General features: G+C 40.5%; 1 protein-coding gene across 1 annotated transcript; it reads right to left on the bottom strand.

The window, feature by feature from the left end:
* Positions 1 to 46: 46 nt before the first annotated feature.
* dcbld2 (discoidin, CUB and LCCL domain containing 2) lies at positions 47 to 17715 on the bottom strand. The gene is made up of 15 exons (XM_038720893.1): positions 17385 to 17715; positions 14798 to 15022; positions 12675 to 12812; positions 8344 to 8395; positions 8184 to 8256; positions 5625 to 5758; positions 5432 to 5472; positions 4896 to 5111; positions 4095 to 4219; positions 3425 to 3572; positions 3164 to 3319; positions 2978 to 3071; positions 2855 to 2904; positions 2638 to 2772; positions 47 to 2066 (listed from the first exon to the last, which is right to left on the bottom strand). Exons 1-15 carry the CDS (start codon positions 17485 to 17487, stop codon positions 1648 to 1650), a joined length of 2109 nt encoding a protein of 702 aa, XP_038576821.1. The 5' UTR covers positions 17488 to 17715; the 3' UTR covers positions 47 to 1647.
* Between the last annotated feature and the right edge of the window lie 3042 nt (positions 17716 to 20757).

A 20757-nucleotide genomic window follows, 5' to 3' on the forward strand; every position in this document is an offset into this window, starting at 1 on the left:
AGACATTTGTACTGTATATTATGGCCCATAAGATTGTAATAAAGCATTTCCTTTTATAAACTCTTTATTTCTCTATATACAATCAGTGAGACACAAACACAATCCCTCTGTGACCAGGGAGCACCAAAACTCTATGTAAATTGCCTTGGCTCTTGAGCATAATCAAAGCATGATTGGTGGCACAGCTGTGTGAATAACACCTTCCCCGGCGTGAGGTTGCTATCCTGCAATGTTATAAAGCAGCCTGTTCCTGCTCCGTCCGAGTGTTTGGTCAGATTAGTACCACAGGAGAGGAATGCAGTATACTGGTGCTACAATGACTGAACACATCCTACTACAACTATAAGCCGTATCCAAACCAGTCCAAAAAACAAACACACAGGACTGAAATATCGAAACAGCTTACCACGCATACAGATGTTGATGCACATAAGATACAAGGCAGGAACAAGTCACACTCAAATGCATTAGGACAGATCAAACACCCATTTCAACACGAGACAATCACCACGATGCACAAATAAAATCTAAAAGTTCAGGACAAACACACAGGAAACTCTGAAATCATCAGCTGTAACAGATTTACCCATCTACCTCTTCTCTGTACCTTTTTACAAGTACATCATCAACTAACAAGGCTTTTAAAAAGAAATTACCTACATTAAGACTGCTTTAATGTTTGGCTAAATTTGCACTGTTGGCACAATTGTGGAAGTTGGTTCTGTTTTAAATTGACATTGCGTAAACACAAAGGTCAAAATTTGGTCTTCAATAGCATAACTTTTTTTGAGTGGGGGGCGGGGGGTCATTGGATAGATTCTCCCGATAAGCCTTTTCAAGTTTAATACCTGACAAAGTTAACTACTTACAGTCAGTAATGTGTCCACAACAGTGCAACCACAGGTCTTTGATCTGTAATCAGGAAGGGTAGTGGTGGGCTATTTACTTTAACAAGAGTTTCTCCTCATCAGCAGGATGTGAAATAAAAATAAATATCAGTAAGTCATCTGAGAGTTTAACAGGTTTGCAGTAATGGAATTATTAGAACTATACACAATTTCAAGTCATGCTTTTAAACAAAGTAAGACAAAACGTACCTTGGTAAACTAGAGTTTCTCTAGAAAGGAGGAATTTGACCTTGAATGTGGGATACTACTTAATGCAACATGCAATTAATTCAGTAAGAGAACCCTTAGATTTGATGAATGTATCATCATGTACATTTTAGTTGAACCTGGTTCAGTATGTAACAGAATAATAATGGAAAAATGGAAATCACAGTTTCACAGAATACAAGGACTACTAAGAATCACAGAACAGGGACAAAGTCTTAGTCAAATAGTAGTCAGCTTTCTCCTTTTCATCCCCCACCCCCATGTCTGCCTCTCAGACCTGGCACAAGCACATTCATCTTTGTGGATTCAGTGATAGGACTGTAATGGCACTACACAAGCAGATTGTGGCCATGCAGAAACATTTAGGCAATACAGACATCTCCAGATGAATCTAAAGCTAAGGTAGTGTTCATTCAAGATTTAAGACCAGGCCTCACAGGTTCACACCTCCTCCTTTTACAACCTTCCATCCATGTCCATTGGGTTGTGTCGGCAGTGAGGGGCAGATTAAGGTCATGTGCATCCAGATTCTTCAGCTCTGTCCCGTTGGCTTCTGAGTGCTACTCTGAGGTACCTGATAGGTGAGATCCTCAGTGGGTGTGACCTGTCCAGTGGCATTCTTGGGTGTATCATAAGCAGACCTCCCTGAATGGCTACTGTCTGTCCGTGTGAGCAGAGAGGCCGGCCCGGCACCCATGAAACTGCACACTGTGGAAGGCTGGCTCAAAGAGGAGCCCCCTGATGGATGGCAACCCATATCAACCACAATGGGTGTAGCGTATTCAGATCCCGAAGCTGGCAGGGGTTCTGCATAGGCGTGGTATACTTCTGGAGAGATGGGGGCGTCGTACAGGTCAGGGTCAGAATATCCTGGGTCGGGCCCCTCGTCCGGTTTAAAGGTTGACCGGGGACCTAATGTTGTAACACCGCTCACCAGTGGCTGAGCATATTCTGAAAAGAAAGCATGTCATTGTGTGTTAACAAAAAAAAAAAAAAAGTTACCAGTGTCAACAACATGCCTGATGAGTCTACAGAAGCTGAGCAACTAAGGAAACAACATAATTTCAAAGAAAAGACTGCCACTGCAGTGTATTAAAAAAATAAAGAAATGGATACTTTGACTTTTTGAAAATAACTCATGTGACATTACAAAAAACGAAACACTACAACAAAAAAAAACATGATTTGAAATTACATTCCTTGTTTTAACACAGTTGTGTATACAACAATTGGTGGCTGTAATTTTCTATTAATAGTTGTTTAGTAATAAAGGAGGAGAAGAAGAGGACCACAAGTTAGTGTTTAAAAAAAAAAAAAAGCAGCAACATTCAAAATAAAGGTTTTGCAAGGTAGGAAATTTACTCTTTTTCTTGTTATGCCATAAGAATACTCGCATTGAATTTAAATAAAACCCTTCATACTCCATAGGGTGCCTTCAATAGCAGCTGAAACCATCTTAAGAAGTGAACCATTAAACATGTTACTTTCACTAAGAACTCTTGGTTACTTGAACAGTATTTACCTGCAGGTTCAGCATGTAGTCTGGGTACAGCACCTCTACCTGTTATCCGGCCCACTTCGCTGCTGCTGTACCGGACTGAATCCTCTGTCTCCACCATCTTTGAAGGCAACAGCTGCTTCATGCTTTTCCACCAGTCTGCAGCAGAAGCACAGTGTGATGGCACCAGTACGAAAAACATAACAGAGCTCTCAGCCTGTACTGCAGACAGATTACATACCTGTGCGATCCCAGTGAGGGAGATCATATGTTCCTTCAGAGCTCTTTTTCCTGTGAAGAGAAAAATAAGTTCTGAACAACATTTTCCACAAGATTTTCCACACACTGTAATGTAAATACATACCTGTTCCTCCAGTGCCACGCACAAACCACAATCAAAATGAGAGCGGTTAGAACCATGACCAACACAGGCACCAGAACTGCTGCCAGCGCCACATCTAAGAGTAGAAGTACTACAATAAATACCATATGTTTCTATTAGGGATCAAACAAGCTTTTTTATAAAAAAAAAATTAAAAAATTGACGCACCTTTGTCGGTGTGAGGAGGCATAGTGGTGTTTCTTATGTCCGGGGTGTGTGTGGTTTGGCCAACGGGAGGTGGGTGTTTGGTACCCACAGGAGGTGGTGTGTGACGAGAGGGGGGAAACATCCTTGGCCCAGGCTGCATCTCTGTCCACCGCCTCACTGTCAAAAAGAATAGAAAAAAAATATTTTACAACTAAAAATTCTGCATTTAGTTTGAACTAAATTCTTTTTACAGGATATCCATCTAGAACCACCTCTACCTACCTGAGGAAATCTGGCAGCCAAGCAGCTCCAACTTGAGCGCGATTCTCTGGTGCCATAGGGTTGGATTTATCCTCACAAACCGGGCCTCAATTGGAGGTATGAAGTTATTCCTCACCTCATGCAGATAGTTGATGTTGCCTTGGAATATCTACCAGAAAAATGAGAACAAACCCAACTATAGCCCAAAAGTAGTAGTTTAGAAGAAAAAAAAAAAAAGAGTGCAGCAGAGCAATTCTTGTTGCAGGCTGTGAACAGAATGCACTTATAAGCTGATTACTTTCCAACTTGGCACACTAATAACTACTTTCCGCCAAACAATACAAGCCTGTGAGAATCCTAGCAGAGAGAGCAGCTCGTAGACAGCAGCTCCAGCCTAACAACCCAGCCACTAAATCCATATCCATCCATATCCATTCAATATTAATGCCCAAGTGTCCTGACTTGTCTACCACAGCACTTAACTCAAACCACTGACTGCCCTCATTTCCTGCCATAAACATCTCTTAGTCAATACCGGTTGTTATGGAAACAGTCCAAGTATGTGTCCCTGCAGTTTTCTAAAGTGACATTTTTGTCCATTTGCACTAATTTGAGGAAAGAAAATAAAATATAAAAGCCACTGACGTAACTGTTGAGCAAATAGGGTTCATTGATTTGGTGCTTGCATTACCTTGTCTTGTGTAGAATTTGCTTCCCTGTAGATGTACCACTGCTGGCCATCGTTGCTGTACAGGACCCGGTATGCTGAAACATAGTACTGGTACTCTCTTAGAGTAGAGCCTGTGGTGGTGATACCTAGAAGAAGATGATATACAGTTGGCTCCACTTAAAGTTTAAACACGACTAATAGCTAGTCTATAGCCACGCTAGCGGCTCTGTGAGGTTGTGCTTACTGGTAAATGCTAAAGCCAGCATGCTAACATGCTCATAATGACAATGCTAACATGCTGACACAGGTGTAATGTTTTACCATGTTCACCATCTTAGTTTGGCACGTTAGCATGCTAACATTTGGTAACACAAAGTGCAGCTGAGGCTGATGGGATTTTTTTTGGTCAACAACCAAAGTACTGTATTATTTTTAATATTATAATTTTGACCTGATGGTGGTGTTGAAAAGTCAGGGAATCAATTAAGGGATTACAATTCCTACATGTCTGTACCAAACATCATTGCTGTCCTAAAAATAACCTGCTGGTAGTGCTAGAGGAAATGTCAAGGGATCACCAAAATCATAAAGATTTGTCCTCTGGGCATGATGGATATCTGTACAACATTTCATGCCAATCCATCCAATAATGATATTTTACCTACTGACCTTGCCATCCCCACAGCCATTCTGCTAACATGGGTAAATAAGGTATCTCAGGTATGGTAAAACCTGAGACCCCTATGCTTACAGTTAAATAAAATAATGGGTCTACTGTATAGTAATGTCAGCTAATGTGCTTGAACTTCTGTAGTTGTGTACCTGTGATCCTCTTCTCCCTCTTGAGATCAACCTGCAGCCACTGCTGTTGGTCACTCTGAGAAGGTGCCCAGGGCAGCCCCGCCCTTTTAAGTCGTGCTCCCGATGGCGCCCACACACTGTACCGACCAATGTTGTTCTTCCACTCCCACACAGAGGAAGCAGACAGCTGAGTGTCCGCAACACCACCAGACTCTAAACCCAGCGTTCCATAGCAGCCTGCAAGCACAGACAGGCCATTCCCGTCATTAATATTTCATCACGTGTTTGACTTGAAATCTCTAATGCAGTAGAAAGGATTGCATACAGATGATCGATAACAGCAATCAAGTTTGAACTGTGAGTAAAAACAGCAAGTAATTCACTCCAGATTTTGTGCTTGCAGACTTATAAAAATTACAGACACAGAAAGATTTACGCTCAATTAAATTTTACAGATGCTGACTTTAAAATAAAAAATAATTACATTTACAGGACTTCCCCCTGCAAAACTATTACAGCTCCTAATGGTGCTTCAGTAAAAAATAAAAAACACTCACCGTTGGTCTTAAAGGTGAAGAGGCTGTTCGACAGAGTTCCTCTGAGGAGAGATGGGTAGGATTAGATGATCAAGTGAACACAGATCAGTACACGTAAGGCTTATCGATTGACTTAAAAGACGGAGTAACAGCCCAGAGTAGATGAAGAACAGAGTGAGGCAGGTTTCTGTGCCGTCGTGCCTGAAGCTCTTACCCAGTGGAAGTGACATTGTTAGCCAGTGTGGCCTCATAGTGAGGGATGCCTTTGCTGCTGACCACGCTGATCCTCCCTCCCACGGCGTTGGACACCACACCTGCATGTACGGCTGCCACACACAGAGGAGACGACTGCAGGACGCGAGGAAAGAAAGGAGAAATTAGGGACTGTGCACTTTTCTATTTCTATTACGACAAACAATAAGATAACCGATTTCCACTACATCTGATTGACTGTGAAAAACATTTCATATCATCTTTGCATGAGCCAACACAACACAGTCACTGTGTTGCTCTTTGTAATTTATAATTTGTGTGACTGCTTGCTTTTACAGCCTGACTGAATGCTGAAGACATCAAGGGATGCTTGATGGTCATTTTTGGATTTTATATGATGCATTAATGTGATTAAACACAGTATTGTTACTTGTTATTGATACTTGATTTGTGTTTAATGGTCTGGAGTTGCCTAAACAAATATTCTTGTCTGGTTATCTTTAGAGCTAGACCAATAAATCAGCCAGACCAATGTATCGGCCAATATTAGCTTATTGCAGATATATTGGTATGGGTGTATCTGTTGACCAATAAGTAACAGGACACTGTACTAAAGAAATGGCAAACTAGGTTTGAGGTCATTAGATAGTCTGTCCACCAGACGAGTAGATTTTTCCACTGTAAAATGTCCCGGTCAGTATGTATCTTGGTCACAATTCTTTAAAAATAAATTAAAAGAACAAATAAATCTAAGGGATCAATACAAAGATTGTTGTTTATGTCATGTGTTCATGTTTTTAAAAAAGACCCCACATATCAATATCTATATCAGCCTAAAAAAGCCTGCGACAGTTTCTAAATAGATTTTCCAGATATCGAGATTGACATCGCCTATGAAATCACATATATCATGATAGAATCACCCACCCTAACCCTTCGGGTAATTATTACTGGGTTAAATATTTGGCACATATTGTTTTGTGGAAGGAATTAAAACTGGTGCTTAGTATTTGTGGTAGAAATGCAGGTGAAGTTCAAGAGTTCCTAAACAATTGCTAGAAGAGGCCAATATGTAGTAGTGAAGGTAATTAAATGGTACTGCTAGTACCCAACAGTTTGGTACCGTTGCAGGTCAAGAACAGGCAGTACTGTCTGTCTCTGTGATCACAGAGAACCGGTCTTAACCTTCAGACTGTGGCAGATAAAGGCTGATGAGTCAGCATGATGTCACCTCTGTAGAGAGGATACCAAGGGGCACTGACTGTAATGATTCGCCGCTTGCAGCATTCCTGTCCAAACCTGCTGCCACATCACTGAGGAACGGACAAACACAATTACACTCCGGTCACAAGCTCCTTTCCATGAACAGCTGGTCGGGTTAGGTGGAATTTTATTACTGGAAAAGACCCACACTGGAATTCACAGCTGACAAGATTGTGGGAAGGCTCTGGTGACCCACAGAGTGACAAGCACATGTACACATGTATTCACACACTCACGCACACAGCAGTCAAATGCTGCCACTAGCAATCAACACTTGCCCTGTGACTCTTAAAAACTTCCCAAAAACACACACCACATTCTTAAGAGCGCCATACCAAACCACTAACACAAACACAAAGTATAGCTCCAAACCGCCGCACACATCGTCCAACAGAGGAAGCCACACTAGCACACATGAAATAACACACAGACATAGTATGGGTGGGATGTGGAAGTACATAAACCAGTATATGAGTACAGTACAAGAAACTCGATTTGATAAAGAGAAAGTGAGCTGCAGGGTCTGGTCTGGGCGGGGCAGCTAATGCCTGTGTGATACAGAGTGTATGCCTCGGCAGTCACCATATTGCAGCCTATAGACAGACACAGCTAAAATAAAAGCATGAATGGATCACTTGCACATTTACAAAAAAAATAATCCTAGGCATGAACATGGTTTTCTCACCGACGTGCACTCTCGCTTTTTGTCTCTCCAGAACACACACTCAACACACGGCTCTGCTCAGCACCCTCTTGCAGCTGGACTGGATTAGACACTTATTATTTTCAGCCAAACTATTATCTCACCTCCCTTTCACCCGCTGACCCTGCCCCTCCTCTGTTCCTGTGGGGCAGTTCACTCCCTGGAGCACACCCCAACGCTCCTCCCTCCCTCCCTTCAACAAACCCCGAGCTCTGAGCATGAGGTCATCAGCCAGAGACTCGGCGCCCATGACCTCAAGCGCAGCAGGGGGTGCTGTGAGGTCATCAGTCCTGGACTCGCATACCATGGAGCGGGGGGAACAAATACACAAGGAACAGAAAGAGGATCTTACTGAATCAAACAGAAAGATGTGCAGAGTTGCAGCGCAGTACCAAAAGACAAAAATAATGGACCAAGGCCATGAAAACATGAGCAATATTTTTTGGTGGTCTGGTGGATCCTGTGGTGCAACAGTGGGGATAGTGACCTAACAGCGGGAGACCACTGGGTACCGTGACTCACCTGGAAATGTGATGACCGTGGCTACCACAAAAAGAAAAAACATCCCTGCACATGTATACTCTGTGTTCTCACCTCTCTGTATCCATTAGGTATAGTTCCAGAAATCTCCTCTGTAGATGTCAGGCAGCCTGCTGGACAGTATTTACTAAGAGAGAGAGAGACACACACACACAATGAATCTCGGCCAGCTTGATCACTGCATAAACATCCACACAAAGGAAACTCTATTTACCTGAACTCTGCCTCGGGGAAATCAGTTCCTTTGTCCAAGCAGGTGATTAGATCTGCAAAAGGCAAACAAACAGTGTCAGAACTGGTTTCTCCGTACGTTCCTGCTAAGTGTCAGCCCTCTCTCTTTGTCTCTCAGGACGGACGACAACCGCCAACCTTTTCTAGGTAATTCATGTTTCTCATTATCTGCTGTTTCAGGTATTTAAAGTATTGAACCGCAGTCATCAAAACTGGCCATATTGTCCCGCAGAAAGATTTCACAATTGGCTTGATCGAAAGTAATTCTCCCCACTAGGGCTGATTGTTTACATTCTCCATTCATAATAAATAGCCAACCCAAGGTGACATCTTGTCCCAAAAACAGTCCAAAACCCAAAGATATTCAGTTATGATGTAAAAACAGAATAGCTGGGAATTATCACCGTTTTGTCTTGAAAAATGTTTGAAATGATTAGATTCTGTTATTATGATGTTTTTCTGTCAATTAATCCTCTCTAATTATATTCTAAAACTCAAATTATAGTCGACTAATCAATTAGTCAATCAAGAGAAACTTTATTGGGAAAAAAGTTTTTGGTTCCAAGTTCTCAAATGTAAGGATTTGCTGTCTTTAGATTTTGGACTTTTGGTTGGACAAAATAAGACATTTGAAGTCAACTTGAGCTTTCAGAACTTGTGGTGACCACTTTTCACCATTCTTGACAGTTGACAGATTAAACAACTACTCACTTAGTCAAAAGATAATTGACAGATTAATTGCTAATAAAATCAATTGTTACTTGCAGCCCTATCCCTCTTATAACTGATTGATCTGATTCAAAGTTTGGTTTCTAAAATGTCAGTGAAAAGTGCATGTCACAAAAGATCAAGCTGACATATTCAAAATGGGCCAATAGTTCCAAACTCACTGATGTTCAGTTCAGTATCATACATGATTGAGAAAACCAGCCAATGTTCACATTTGAGAAGCTGGATCCAGTGAATTGTGGGCCTTTTAACTGAAATAAATTACACAATTGTCTCTATTTCAGCTTAACTCCAAACACATCAAAGTCGCACAACACAAAGAAACGTGTGTGGGGGTGTCGGGGGTCGCTAATGACGTGAGTGTTTCAGTGATGAGGCACACCACATATCTCCAACAGGATGCTGTGGGCTGCTGGGAATTCCATGTAAACCTTGTGGTGGTGGCCAGTCTCGCCAGAGTCTTGACCACATTATCAAATAACCCATTTCTCTTGTAAACAAACCAGTGACTCAAACTGACAAATACCCCCAACCAATGCAAGTTGCTATGGTGACTGATTTACTTAGCTGTGCAAACTGTCCTCCCACGCTCATCTGCACAGTTAGTTACATGACAAGAAAAACACATATCAGTTCAGTGGGGCGGTCGGGTGGGGGTGAGGCTAGTAGGGTCCATTGATGGCCTTGTTTGCTTTCCACTGTGATTCAGTCGACCCGAGATGACCACTTAGACAGAATTATTACCATTCAGCACATACGCCACTGCCTTCCTCTTCTTGTGGCTTCAATTATCTGTTTATCTGAAGATGTTCCACATGACCAAGCACAGCCTTCTAAAATCGCAACAACACTCTTTCTAAAGAGAAAATGCACCAATTTTAGACATAAGAATCCGTTTCAGTGCTTTGTGGACTACTAAATACAATTGACACAGTGTTCTTGCATCTGCTGATCATGTCTATACATTAACTATCAAGCTGTCAGGTGCAAAGGTTTGGTGGTGAAATCTAGGTCTTTTTGACTTATTCTTTGACCAGATCAGATTTGATCTTTTTAAATGTGATATCTTTGGGTTTTGTATTGTTGGTCACACAAAATAAAGAATTAGAAGACCTCACCATGGAATCTTGGAAATTGTGATAGACATTTTTTTATTATTTTAAACTAAACAATTAGTCAGTCATTCCAAAAAGAGCTGATTAAAAAAGGTAGGGTATGCAATTACAATCCAATACACATCGTTTTGACAAATCCAGCAAATATCTCCTCACTTGTCCACCGACACCTTGGCTAACGTTGGTTACATCACTTGCTGTGCAATGGTTTGCTGTATATATCATGGTATTTGTCATAGTGCTGAATATCTCAAGAATCACATACCCAACCTTAAAAATGACAAAAATAAGCGGGATGCGAGCAAGACGCTTTATCAGATTTCCTGAATGTTCGTCTTCTTGATGAAATAACATGTATGTGTTGATTCAGGCCGGCACCGGTCTGTCTCCCTTGCTCTCCCAGATTAACTTAAAAGGTTAATGTCTGAAAGGAACTTACTAACACACTTCTCCAGTAATATATTATCACATTAGAGAAAGGTCAGCAGTGCCTTCCCTTACAATAAAACCACAAATATTACTACTTTACATTTCCCTAAATTACTCTCACTTCTGCTTGCCCCATGTTCCTGTTCTTCTTAAATGGCTTCATGATGTTGGATGATATGCTCGGGATCCTGCCTTTTACAAATGACGTAAAACATTATGATTGGCTGTACATTGAAAAGCATGCGGATGCAGTGTGTTCGCACTGCATGTTAATCTGACTGACCAATCCTAATGCTAACCTTAGGTAACAGGGAAAGACTTGCTTAGTGGGAGGGTGGGATGTAACACCATTCAAAAATCTACCAATTGAATGTTGCCAGACTTGGAAGTGAAAACCCAATGCGTAGTGTAGTATTCAAACTTACACTTTCCACAAACTGATATGAAATAATTAAATGAAGTTTGGCATTTTACATTTGATGTAGATCTCTTTCTCTACTCAAACAATCGCACAGAATTTGGTAGCAAAGACACAGCATCCGTACACTTTACGTCATACAGCCAATCATAATGTGTTTGTTATCATCTGTAAATGCCAGACCCCGAGATGATTTGCCAGGCCGAGTGCGTCTAGTACCTACACCGTCTCTGCCTATTCTCACTTCAGAAAGATCTGGCCTACACTCACTCACTTCACATTGTGTTTTCAGTTCAGCTCACTCAATTCATTCAAATGAGTAAATGTAAATGTTCAGTTCATGAAAGTTAATAACATTTTGTTTGTTCAGCATTTATGTTTGTACTCTAAGACACTCTGAGGAGTCAGCGGTTACTTTTTACCCTTATCAAACTTTGTTTTAAGGCCGTTTTTCACCAACAAACACTAACATTGCAAAAAATATCACAGTTAACGTGACTTATAAATGCACCTTGCTAACTAAACTAGCTAGCTCGACCCTCTTGTCTGAATATAGAGACTTCTCAAGATGGCGACAGCCAAAATGCCAAACTCCTGGCTTCAAAGCGGCCCTTTCCTTAGAGGTGATTTAGAGATCCTCAGTGGTCCAAAACTTTGGACCCAATTAAAAACAGATCAGACAGACCAAACAGCAATGTGCCTCTAGGGATGTCAATGTTGGACAGTCAGTTGGTCAGTGCACCACTTTTGTGACTGGTCTTGTTCTCCTGTGGTGATTTTGATGCGCCACATGATTAGAGCTGACAGTATGGATCAGAGTCTGCTCGGATTCACTCATGGTCCGAGACCCACAGCAATTACAATAGGACTTCATCTAGTCTGATTGGACCCGAATATAATTTGGTCTGATCGGATCTCAGTAACTACAACAGAAGTGGATCTACGGAGAGATCTAATGTCCTGTATCGTTTTGTGAAATGCTGATCTAACTGATTTGTTCACAGGTTTTATTAAATGTAAAGTCTTTCTTAGTTGTTTTGTGCTTTGCACCTCAGGCCAAAGACCTAAAGTACACTCTTGTTCCTAAATAAACACACATGTTTCTGTAAACGGACAAGTGTCACTGTCAAAACATTTTCTATAATTTCATGTTTTATGCGAATTTAAAAAAAACATCCTAGCAGTGGATGAAACAAGGCTTTGGTAACTTCTACAAATCATGAGCCTTCTGAAAACCCCAAATTGCTCCGTGGTGAAGCTACAGACAAGACTGTTTTTCATGAAATACAAAGCTGACATACGGAGATTTAATGTTTTCACATAACAACAGTTAGAAGGCAGTTTTAGACAAACACATCACCATTCCAGGACAATCTAATTAGTTCTGAACAGTTACAACCAGGGAGGAGGTGCAGAATGAAACAGCTGTAATGACACTCACATTAGACAAACACGCACAGTCTCCAAAGCAACTCTTCACTGCGATGACATCAACAAAACATCATTCCAGTCTGCTACGACTTCATCACATGACACCCCCGCCTCCCCTCCCTCCCCTGCAGGCTGGGGACCTACGATGATCAACAGATGAGATGACAGGCGAGTGAGTTGAGTGTGTGTTACCTCTGTGTTCAGTGGTGGAGTACGACAAGTAGAATCCACGTCCACTGTGGTGGGTCCCACTCTGGAACAGGACAGTGACCTGGTTGCCAGTTGACTCGATCAGCTCTTTGATCTTCAGACCTAAACCGCAGTACTTCACTGTTAAAACAGCACAGGATAAGACACAGGAGATGCAAGAAAAGGAGGTTCTGGTTAGTTATGCTGTTTAGTTTAACATATATAACAGCGTTATATGTAGCATTATTGTACAAATTTATCCATCAGTATGTGCAGTTAGTAAACTATTAAATTAACTTTTTACGGTATCTTTCTATTCCTTGTGAGCTGGATGCAACGTAATTTTTTTCTACTGTGCACTTGTCCTGTGTACAGTCTGAATGACACAAGATATTAGTACAGAAAGGATGCTTTTTTTAGTGGTTGGTTTAACTAACTGGGCTATACACCTCTCACAGTCTGAGACATGACGACACAGCTGAAACGTGAATGACAACACTCCATGACATGACAAAGATAATATAATTGTCGAAATTAATTTGCAAATTTTACAATCTTCAATATTTAGGGAAGCAAGTTTCCCAGTTGCCGGTGACAGATTACCGTGTCAGAGTTTCTGCAGGGTTTACCAAATTCAGCTTAAGACTTTCTATGCACTATAGTGAGCAGAAGTGACAGTATTTGCTACAGTTTTGATGGTGCTGACTGAAACTCCTCAAACAAGGATTAAACAGCCTCATGCAGTCCGATCCACTGTCACAACAATCCAGCTTTTAGTTTAGAAGTGTTTAACGTCTCCCGACAGCCTGCAATCTGATAAACATTTTATAATTAACATCCCTGCCAACAGCAGGCAAAAGAAAATATTTAAGACTTTTGTAAATTTAAGACTTTGTAATACCTTGTAAGGTCTTTTCTTGAGGAAACTAAATTAAATGTTTGTTAAGACTTTTTATGACATGCAGATACCAGGGAGTGTCCTTTTAAAACATTTGAAGACATAATGTTTGGCCTAAAACTGAAAGTGAAGTGAGATTTCCCCTGCAGTTCACATCCAACCTTTTCTAAAATTGTTTAAGGGGACACATTTTAACAGCACCATAAAAAAAAAATGTATCAACAAGTGACTAATTAAATTCCTCATCCATGTATTAAACTCAGCGTTTACAGGTCCAATATTTTGCTTAATTTTCATTGGAAGTTTGCCTGGCAGCACTCTGGCATGAGGCCAACTGTGACTGTAGGCTTAGCTTGTGACCAATGAATTGTCAGTCACCATGTTTACATGCACTATAGTAACCTGGTATTGTCTGCTTTCTGCAGCAACTTAATTTCTTGAACACCATGTAAATAAATTCTTCAGACGGAGGAAGTATCGCAGTGAAAGCGGTGCATACGGGTGAAAACAAAGATTCTCTCTGGCCTTGTATCATTCTATGTTGTACCGTAATTAAAATCAACACATTCTGCTTTATGGTGTCTGATAATTCAATGAGCAAGAGGCTAATGAAACTCAAAAAAATCAATTGGGTAAACTCAAAGATGCAACAAGTCTGTTTCCACAACTTGAAGTGTGTTGTAAAGATCCAGTAAGTATCTCTTCAGGCTGCTCAGTCATATCTTTAATAAGGTTTAAAATATTCCAACCTTGGTTGAAAAACCTGGTCACTGAGAAGTCTGAATACTAAACAGCTGTATATAATGCAGGTTTCACAGTAAATAGGTTATTGCAGCACATGTTGGTTTGTTCTCCAGCATGACATAACCTGGTTTCGAATGTACATGTAAACATAGACAGAGGAAGCTATTAAGATGCATACATACACATATGGAGACTCTCAGGTTATGCTAGTTCATACAACAAGTGTAAAAGTGTTTATAGTGTTTCCGAGCAGCCATACTCGAAGGCGGAGCAAAAAGAGAGAGGGATTGGACGTGATATGTTTAAATGTGGGGATAGAGAAACCCATTTTCACAGAGAGTCTCCCCTTGAAGGCATTCATTGTGTTGCACTCAGTTGTTCAGTTGTAAGTGAAAGAAATAGTTGTGTAAAGAATGAAACAGCAAAGCATGAAGCGAGTGTGAATGTCAGCAGAATTGGTCTACTATCCACTTGTCACTCTCACCAATCTCACTCCTATCTTTTCCAAAGCCGTTGTAGAGGCGGAGGTAGTTGACCTGGCAGTTGCTGTCTTCTATGTCCAGCTCAGCAAAGCGAAAGTGGATCCTGCTCCCGGGGGGCACACTGACCTCCCACTCACACACCGTGTTGTTCGGGTACGTCCCCGGGTGACCCAGAGAGGACAGAGTCCCACTGTTGGGGCCAAGCACACTGGGACCACAGCCATCACCTACAGGACAACAACACATAAGTTTCAGGTGGGGGGCAGATTTTCATCAAAACTATGAAAACAAACTGTTAATTAGCCTTTAACTCAAACGGGCTCAGAGGGTTAACATATAAGGCTATTCTTTATTTTTCTTAATTTCAACAAATCCTATAAAAAGACCAACATAAACAATGAATTGATCTTCTTGATTAGTATTGTATGTGTACCCAAAGTCTGATATATCTTAATTCTCTGTGCTGAAGAGCTCCACTATTGTTAAAAACTATTAAACCGCACTGTTGCTGTGGGTGGAAATGTGAATGTTGATCTACCTAGGAGCATAAACACTTGCTCTGGTACATCTATAAATGTTAACTTAGTGATATTTGTTTCCTTTAGCACATGCAGCACACAGTAAGGCAATGTAACAAAACCAAATATTACTTGGTTTTTTTTCTCCTTTCACACAGCTTTGTATGTTTGGGGATTTGTTTACATTTCTTTCTAGTTAGTAACAAGTAAATGTAGTTGGCATCGACTAAAACAGGCATTTTCATCTGTAAAATGTAGCATGTAAGTGATCGCTGGGACAACTGTAGCTGAGGTAATAAACCAATTCAGTCATAAATACATTTATTAATTAATAAATAAAGAGGGTTGGTGGTTGGACTCCAGTCCACATTTTGAAGTGTCTTTGAACTAGACACCGAACCCAAAAAAAATATGTGTGAATGTTGCTTTGGATTACAGCTGAAAAGACTAGACGATTATTCAATTAGTCGACTGACAGGAATTTGTATTTAACTATGATGTGATTAATTATTTAAGTCATTTATTAAACAAAGTTCTCACTTCTCCAAAGCTAAGGAATTGCAGCTTTACTTTGTCTTGCGACTGTAAACTGATTATCTTTAGATAATCGTACTGTTGGTCAAACAAAACATTTGAAGACATCAGGATATTTTACAGGCCAAAAAAAAATAAAAAATAGTAGACCTGTTGCAGACCTGCTTTGTATAAAAGTGCATGCCATATGATTGTAATGTGCTGTAATTAGGTTCAGCAGAGAAGCTGGCTTTGGGTTTTATGGCCGATCCAAACGTTTGGCTGTGCTGCAGAGAAAATAAACTAATTCTGACCAAAACACTAAATTTAAGATCAAGATTTTATTTGTTTTTGGCAGGTAAAAACCCACCTACTTAAAGGTTGGTAAGATTTAAGAAATCTTGAAATCGATTTTGCAAAAGAAAAAAAAAAGAAAGATGACTCCAGACTTTTTAAGAAGTTTGTTTTGTGTCTTCAGAGCCCTGATCTGTCATCAAGCAGAGACATTGTGTCTGTCGATGCTGTGGACCCGGAGATAACACTCAACAGTCACGCTTCATGGTGCTAAGTGGATGTTCTAGAGTTATGTAAGAGTCCCTCAGTGGATACTATCCAGATGAACAGGACAAAAACAAAGCTGCTTCCCTCATTCTGACTCACAAATACTGAACAACTGCATAGTTCTCAGCAGGCGTTCATATTACCTTCCTAAAAGTTAAAAGGCTCAAAAACAAACCAGAAAACAACTTAATTGAATCAGAAATCCAACCTGCTGTTTTATTATCAGGCCTACTTATAAGAGTTTGATTATCACACAAAAACGCAGTTATAATTCATTAATTATAATAGAGAATTATGACTAACCGTGTCCACGTGTTTACAGTCATACCCCCACTGCTACCCCACCCCCAACCACCTGAGGTTGGGGGTTGCATGCTCTAAAAACACTCGTATTTAGGTACAATATGGTGTAAAGTAAACCGACACTAATCTAAACACACTGGGCTTTCCGTGTAGTGTAGTAGCGAGTTTATGGTAATTTAGAAATGGGGCTACCTGTAACGACAAACAAGGCTAAGCTCCCAAATGTGCTGCTCTGTCTCTCGTACACAGAGAACTGAACTCCAGACTCCATTAAGAAATCTGCCAATTTAAAAAGGTAGCTAGCTTATCGGGAAACGCAACTAAGTGATAGGCTGCCTTTGAACTTTTAACAAATCATTCAAAGCCCCATGTTAATTCAGCAAGCAACTGGTCCACCAAGTAACAATCACTCCTTTACAATCTCAGTTTTTTTAAGAACCAGTTTGCCTGGTTTTACTACACCCGTCGTTTACCAAACACACCATGACGGGCGGCGGCAAGCGGTGTAAACCAAGCGGAACTCCACGTACACACTGCCATGTAAGGTAGGTTTAAGTAATTCGGACAATAACAGTGAACCGTGCTTTAAGCGCTACTCGAAACGCCCGTGTTCACACTTAAACCAGCATGGCCGCATGTCGCCGCGGCTTCGCTCGGGCTCCTCCAGTTGTCACCGCAGCTGTGTGGCACCAACCTTTCTGCGCTCGACAGCCTTTCGTGGTGAGAATGATGAGAATCGACAGGACGAGAACCCTGGCCCCTGTCGGTCCCCTGCCCACCATTACCGCTCTGACCATAGCAGCCTGCAGTCTGAATGCATAATGCTCGCTTCTGGACCGGCTGCACCGCTTCAACCTGTGCCGAGCGCTGATGGCGGGGGTACAAAAGCTAAATATCCTCCTCGAGAGCGAGTCCGCGTGTGCTTCCCTCCCGAGGATGTCTTTTTGCTTGTTGTTTAACAATCCAGTGGTTAGCGACACTCTGACTAGGTAGGTAACTGCTCCACACACACACACACACACATCTAAACTGTGGAACTACTTCCTCCACTGAAGCTCCTCCTCCTGATCTGGATCTGGGATACCCGAGTCCCCCAAGTGGTCTGAATGATCCAAGAATTAACCCCTATAAATATGGCACAAAAGCTTTGACAACAAACTGCAAACATACAGACATAAACACATAAACACATAACAGCTGGCAGACCCCACGATAAAGGTTTTGTTTCCACCTGAGAATATTTTTCACAGTCTAGTCTAGTTTTTCCAGTGGTGGCAGAAGTGTTTAAATAATTTAGCCTACTTAAATAAAAGTATTAATACCACACTAGTAAAAGTCCTGTATTCAAAATGTTACTTAAGTAAAAGTATGAAAGTAAATGCAACAAAGTAAACAAAAGTAAAAAATACTCCTTAGTCAGAATGGCCCCTGGCAGTGTTATATTATTGGATGATTAGTAATGATAATATGGACATATTGAAGTGGTACTCCCCAGCGACCCGATCCCGGATAAGCAGATGAAGATGGATGGATGGATGGATGAAGTGGTACTCCAATTTTATAGTAAGCCATGGTGGAGCCAACTTTATTTGTATACTGTTTTGTAGTCTAAGCTGTACTTTTGTATTTAATAAACTGGCCCAACAAGTCCATATGTTTTGCAAGTAAAATCTTAATCTGAGATCTGATACCTTTTGTTGTTAAATAAATGTTTGTGGAGTAGATGTACAGTATAAGATACCCTAAAATAGACACACTCAAGTTAAGTCCAAGAACCTCAAAGTTATACTTAAGTAGTATGTTGAGTAAATGTACTTTACACCACTGTCTGTCTCAACAGTAGATCAAAGTCTTTTATGAATAAAGCTGTAATATTACAGGAAAACATACTCAATCATCAAAGAGTATTACAAGAAAATGGTTGCTTCAAAAACAAAATGGTCCCATACACCATGTTTGTGTCTTTTTTTGTTTATTTATTATTCTGTGATAATTGGGTTCTTAACGGTTGAAACAGTATGATTTAAGGTCATCCACAGAACACCCTACTTTTTTAGAGCTTTTACATTTTCTCTTAACTTTAGTCTTGAGATGTTATTATTTTCTTTTTTAATTCCATTTTTTTTTCTCATATTACGAATTTTTCTCAAAATGTTTTGAGATTTTGTTCCTAACAATGACCCTTACATGATAGATAGATAGATAGACATACAGATAGATAGATAGATAGATAGATAGATAGATAGATAGATAGATAGATAGATAGATTCAGCTGCGAGGCAGAATGTTAAACCACAACCCAGTACAGAGTTATTTAAGTGAGACTGTTCATAGAGAAGTTTATTGTGACTTATTAATGACTGGGAGGCACGCATCACACGCCTAGGCTTTAGCTGGACATCTCAGAATAGTAAAGCAGGACAATAATGGGAAGAAATATCCGCTTATTATTCTTCTACAATACACCCTCACTTGGCAAAGCGCTTGGATGTGATGCAACTGTCAGAGTAACCAATAGTAACATGTAGCAACAAACACAGTTTTGAGCCTGTAGCCTGTGAGTAATATGTGGGAGGATTCAGAGCTTTTTATTCTGGATGGATGGGCCAGTGTGTGTGTGTGAGAGAGAGAGAGAAAAAGAGCGAAAGAAATTGTGTTTCTACATCTCTGTGTGCAGACTGTAGGCAGATGTCCATAAGGGTGTAAGAAAGTGTAATGTTTAGAGAAGCAGCCAGATAGTCTCTCACGCTGGATTTATCCACTTCTACATTCTCACACACCCACCACGTCAGAGTTTGTTTTTCACATTCCCTACATGTATTTTTAAGACACATCTGCACAAGGGGAACTCCAATATATTTACTGCAGCAGGCTTATCAAGATGCGAATAAATTGATAAACCCAAATATTGTATGTGTAAACGACAAAATCAACCATTTAATTTCCTTCATATGTTTGTTTTTCTTTGCAGGACGTGTCTTGCGTAATTTTTCAGATTTCGTGCAGTTCCTTCCGGAGCCACAAAAGGCTTTATAACATTTTTTTCACATAATATGCAGTTCTACTCCCGAATATGTGTAAACTCATTGACAATGATGTGTAAATTCAGTCCAGTTCCCCTATAATTGCCTTAATAAACCCCACTATATAGAAATGGTGACCCCTTCTGTGACAGTGTCAAAAAAAACTATAGTGAAAATCATAAAAGCAGATTTTATGGCATAACAATTGTATTAGATTACACTTGATTGTACAGGCATGCCTAACAAAGTGGCCACTCAGTGTATATCCCTTTTACTTGCCAAAAGGCCATTCATAGACAAAGGAATGAACAGTATGTAATCCCACATAGACATGTGCCTTGTGTTTGGGGTCAGTTAGACCCCAGAGAGCTCTAAATCCAACAACTTCCTATGAACAAACTGGAAAAGTCCAATAACAGAAAACCCAATAGACTGGTGACACCAGCCCTTGCATGGAAATCCATTATTTTTAACCATGTTTTACAGCTGAGGGCACAAACAGAAGTAATGTGCTGTTTTCTTCTGAAATGTCATCAGGAAATTCTTATAAAAATAGGAAAAGGCTGATAAAACAATGTTAAGTATGTTTTTTTGAGCCACTGGGAGTATAAAGCTGATGATACACAGAGCAACTTTTAGAGCAATCGTGCAGGGCAACGTTGCCGTCAGTGGTAATGAGTAAAGATTACTACCGTAATCCCCTTCCCCCACCACTCCACCACCCGTCCCGCACCGCCGCTAAAAACATAGTCGGACTTGCCACTAGAAAGATTGCCCAGCAACATTGCTCAAAAAGGTGTCCCGAGTATCATCAGCTTAAGGAGTAGAACGTTAGGTTTACAACTGTTGTTGATTCAACTATAGCCTACATATGGTAATGTATATGGCCTTAGTTTATGGTGGTGTATTCTGGCCATTTTCCTGATATTTCCCCTAACATTTGACTTTATTTGGCACCTTTCTCAGTAAATATTGTTGCAGAGCTGCTGTATTATATCAAATTAATTGTGGAATAAATTGTTCGTGACTCTAAGACTAGTCTAT

Source organism: Micropterus salmoides, unplaced genomic scaffold (genome assembly GCF_014851395.1).
Source record: "Micropterus salmoides isolate LMB-PRFRI ecotype aquatic unplaced genomic scaffold, ASM1485139v1 Ms_hic_scaffold_15, whole genome shotgun sequence".
Lineage (NCBI taxonomy): Eukaryota > Metazoa > Chordata > Actinopteri > Centrarchiformes > Centrarchidae > Micropterus > Micropterus salmoides.